Below are 4721 nucleotides of genomic sequence, written 5' to 3'. Positions count from 1 at the left end.
TGCATACCTGTCTGACAGCCTTTGTGGCACCATGTATGTTCACCAGCTTTGCCAGATAGTGCTCTTGTGGACACACTTGTTGTGGGCTTTCAGAGGGTGGACCTTGATTGGGATACCGTACTTTGTAGGGAGCGCTTCTTCCACCGTTCTTGCTCTAGCTGCTCCCACACAAGGTGAATCACATCAGCAATGCCTATGCCCTAGAAGACACCCAAGGGTCGACAATTGTATCAATGGAATGTCATCAGACAGAAATAATACATTGCTCATGAGTTAGTAAACTAAGTGCTCCTTGGCCTTGGCAGTTACACGTATCCTGCTTGAGCTTAATAGCCATACATTAAAACCACCACCGCAGCCTAAACACTTTGAATGTTAATACTGCAGATTTGAATATTGGAATAATCCAAAGCTTGACAAAGGGGCCCTACCTTAATTAGGGTTGTTAAACTGTGATTGGGGAAAGTTTTAAAGAGGACATATTATGCTTATTTTCAGGTTCATATTTGGTGCCTCCACTGTTACAGGTTTACAGGCTTTCATTTTCAAAAAACTCTCTATTTTTCTCGTACTGCCTGTGCTGCAGCACCTCTTTTCACCCTCTGTCTTAAACCCAAGCCCAGTCTGCTCTGATTGGTTAGCTGGCTCTGTTGGTTGGTCAACCGCTAATACCTCATTCACACCAACGGTGTTTCAGGGCCGGTTCGGAGCTGGAGCTTGAAAAGCACCGGGTTTTCCTGTTCACACCGCAGCGGAGCAGCCTCTTAGCTCCGGAATCTAGTTCGTTTCAAGCACCAAAAAATTGTCCGGCTAGAGCAAAAGCACCGCATACGTCACGCTTACGTCGAGGCGGGGGCGGGGCGGGATGAACTCCTGAACAACAACAAAAAGCCAGCGTTTTATCCAGTTTGTACACAACGATGGAGAAACTTAATAAGCAGCAGTGGTCCACTGAAGAGACCAGCTACCTACTGGGGATCTGGTCTTCTGAAGAGGTACAGAGGAAGCTGGAGCACAATCGGCCATTGTTGTTGTTGACGGTGTCAGCTGTGAGGGGTTTCGGCGCGGTTTGGCTTTATGAAGAAGGCACGCTAACGGTTACGTCATGACGCAAACGATGACGCAATGACGCAGCACCAGTCGGACTCTGGGCAGTGTAAAAAGAGCCGGAGCTAAACCGAAGAACCGGTTCTGAACCTGAAAAGCTCTAGCACGGAGCTTGAACCGGAGTTGCGTTGTGAATGAGGTATAAGAGATCCCCCTTTGGGATTTTAGCCATTGCAGACCATTCACATGCACAAAAACCTCTATAAAACACTACAGGCAAGAGACCCCCAAAAAGCATAATAGGACCCCTTTAACAAACTCAATAGATACCAAGCAGCTTTTTGAGTTGTGAATTGAAACTAGTACCTGTATGTGTTGATGTTGTTGAGCCCCAACAGAGCTCTGAGTCCCGAAATCTGTATCCCAGAATCCTCCAGATTCAAACAAAACCTTCTACCGTCAGCTCCACCCTGGTCGAGAACGTTCTGCACAGCAAACACGTCCGATGGCTTAAAAGGAACTCCGTGAAATGTCAGGACCTCTGGAAGATTCTCTGCCAGATGAGCAACCAATCGTTGACTACCACTGTCTCTGCTACCATCACCATGTGAGGAACTCGCCTCATAAACATAGCGACAAGCCTCCAGGACCTGGGTGGGGCTCAGGTCATCATGGGAAAGACCTTCAAGGTGTGTTGTCACTAAAGCCTGCTTAGAGGCCACCATGTCTCTGAAGGTTGTCTCTGTGTATGAGTTAAACCTCTGAAGCTCTCTCCGGTTGTAGAACAACAGCCCGACCGCAAACCGCTGAGTGAGATCGAGCTCCTCCCTTTGAGGCCGCCGGCGACCCTTCTGGCCAGATTGGAAAGGGAGGGTCTGGAGGAAGGCACGGTCTGTTATTGTCCTGGGGAAACAGAATTTCAGAAAGAGTCAAGAGAAATCCAAAGAGGGAAGAGCACTGAAAGTGAAAGAGAAAAGATGCTGGGAATAGAAAGGAATACTCTTTCAATTTCAATCTAAGGCCAGGATACTATGACAGATTAAAAGCTGTACACACTCTTCAGATTACTCTATCAAATCAGCATAACCATCCATACATAGAAAAATCATGAAGCGTTTACCTTGACAGAGACAAATGGACCCCTGCAAGGTAACTCTGAAGGAAAGGGTTGGCCCACATCAGGATTTGGTCATCACTTGCATCAGCGCTTTCAGTTTCCGTCCTTCCCTTGCTTCCCCTCTTTTCACCAGTCTGTCTTGTTCCAGTTTTCCTTCTGTCCTCACTCTCACAACTTGAGACAACCTGCCTCGTCCCCAGATTATAAGAGAGTAAGAGCCCTGTTCTTTGGCCGAACGCCTTGACTGTTGCAGATATGGTCCGTCCTTTGGGGACGATGGAAGAGTTTGCTTTGATCCCCTCCCAGGCCAGAGAACTTAGCTGGGCCAGCAACTCCCTCTCCTGGGTTTTAACTACTTCCCAGCCATTACTCTTCATTTCCTCTCCGTCGTTGTTATCTTTCTCTGTTTCCTTTTTTTTTGAACCCCTTGTTCTTTGCGTGCGAGTGTTTTTATTACGCCTCTTCATTTGAGAACTACTTGAGCTTTTTGTCTGGGTTTCTTCAACTGATTTCTCAGATATTTCCGATGGAGTTTCAGCCTGTGAGTTTGTGTCCTTGCTGTCTTTTTCCACTTTCATACGAAGCACTTGATGGCAGAGCTCGGTTAACGTTCTCGGTAGGACCTCCAAACTTTTGCACTGTTCTAAAACCAAGCAGACCAAGCGACACAGTCCAGGGTTCCAGCACAGGAGATGTAGATAGCTGCAGTTTTTGAAGCAATCCAAAGCAGATACTCTGAGGTCAGGGTCAGTGAAGTACTGGGACAGATATGTCTGTACGTCAGTGGGGGTGAAGCCACACACCTCCAACAGGCTGTCCGTTCGGCGGAGAAGCTGGCTGGCTGTGCCTCTCGTTCGGGTAGAAAGCAGAAGTGTGCATCCTGGAAGGAGGACCCTCTGAAGGATGGCAGAGTACAACTGTTTTACTGTGAAGGTCTGTGCTTTACTGTCCTTCTGTAACGACGTTACTAAGTCCTTTTCTTGAGTCTGGAGAAGAATTTCATAGTCCCGCAACTCGCAAAACCCATCAAAAATGACAAGCACGCGCTTAGGGGCTGCAAGGATTTGAGCGTACACTGCGTTGGGGTCCTTGCAGGAAGGGGCAAAGGAGGAGAGGTTTAGTAAGAGGGTCTGAAGGCTAAAGGTAGCGTCCGTTAAAGAGAGTGCGTTGCTGTCTAACAAGAAGACAAAGTCAAACTGTGGGATGCAGTCTGTGGACCAGTCGAGACACAGTCTTCTTATCAGGGTGGTTTTTCCCATGCCAGCATTGCCTAGAAGCAAAATGAAGCGTTTTGGTTTGTCTCCATTTGATCTCTCAAAGATCTAATCGGAAAAAGAGAAACACATAGGTACCAGTGATTAGCAGCCAGTGATTTCAGCAATGTTATTGGTCTATTCACAAGTCATAAAAAAATCGAAATACTCATACTTCAAGATATTGGATTGGCTGTATTCAAAAACACCTCAATGGTTTTCTATTGAATTAAAGTGAAACTCTTACCTGACTCCTCCCCAACAAGCTTTTTTGTCGATCTGTATCTCCCATGATGACTATCTCTTTGTCCAGGGCTTTGTTTATGTTTTTTCCAGAGCGAAGAATTTCCCTCTGGCTCACTGGCACATCCACATAATGAGACGTCAGGCTAAGGCCAGCCTCCATAACCTGGCAAGCTTGACTCATGTGTGCTTTGGCTTCCTGGATGTAGTCCTTCACATCCTCTGAAAGAGTAACACCATTATTAGGAACCTGCTGCTCCACATAACATGAATTGTACTTTTAATAAATGTAACATTAAAGCAGAATAAAGGAATAAAAGCATGCAGTAACTTACGTGGAATATCAAGGACTGTGGGGCACTGAGGAAGAGGGGATTCCTTACACGTAGACGGCTCTAAAAGTCAACATTTCAAGATATTTTTACCATGAGAATAACTGTAGAAGGGGATTTATACATAATGAGAAAGACATATAGATGTACTCACCATTGCCAGGTGAGAGGGGTGAGGCACAAGGATGAGTTAAGGCTTTGCTTGCAGTGTCTGACAGAGATCCGCGTGGGGATGAACTCATTTGGACTGGAGCTACTTCACCATTCGCTACAAGAACCACAGAAGAAGAATTAAGGCAAAGCTAAAACTGTGTGATCATAAACTACACAAAACTCCCAGAATAAGATCTCTGCATACATGCACGTTAACTACTGATTTGTAGACACACATATATACATTTACTTCTGAGATTAAATGTTTTTCTACTCACTCGGGGAGAGGGGTGGCAGTTGAGGTTTGAATTGCGGCGATCCAGCAGGAACTAAATTAGAAATTCACGTTAGAATATGTACTGTTGATATAGTTTATGTGCATTAACAGACACACACGAGGAGCAAGGCAAGTCTATATGTTTAACACGTTTCATTTACATTGTGCAAATAATACAATAAATAGTAAGAGTAGTTTCATTAATATCTAACACAAAAACACATTTTAAAAGAATTAAAAACACAGATAGTGACAGATAGGGAGGAGTTGAGAAGGAGGAATTGATTGATCTATTTCAG

The 4721-nt window shown here is 45.3% G+C and overlaps 1 protein-coding gene across 1 annotated transcript in view; it reads right to left on the bottom strand.

Annotated features, from left to right (window-relative positions):
- The window catches only part of LOC104941774 (MHC class II transactivator-like), a gene marked incomplete at its 5' end in the record, with an annotated part of 9996 nt that overhangs the window by 2554 nt on the left and 2721 nt on the right, over positions 1-4721 (bottom strand). The window contains 7 exons of the mRNA XM_010766911.1: positions 8-37; positions 1414-1950; positions 2168-3486; positions 3665-3882; positions 3996-4055; positions 4147-4260; positions 4424-4474. Coding sequence (XP_010765213.1) covers positions 8-37; positions 1414-1950; positions 2168-3486; positions 3665-3882; positions 3996-4055; positions 4147-4260; positions 4424-4474 — 2329 coding nt within the window. The remainder of the gene's footprint in view (positions 1-7; positions 38-1413; positions 1951-2167; positions 3487-3664; positions 3883-3995; positions 4056-4146; positions 4261-4423; positions 4475-4721) is intronic.

Source organism: Notothenia coriiceps, unplaced genomic scaffold (assembly GCF_000735185.1).
Source record: "Notothenia coriiceps isolate Sejong01 unplaced genomic scaffold, NC01 NC01_scaffold00003875, whole genome shotgun sequence".
NCBI classification, from domain to species: Eukaryota; Metazoa; Chordata; class Actinopteri; order Perciformes; family Nototheniidae; genus Notothenia; species Notothenia coriiceps.
Note: the sequence above shows the minus strand (reverse complement) of the source record. Positions and strands in the feature narration are given on the sequence as shown.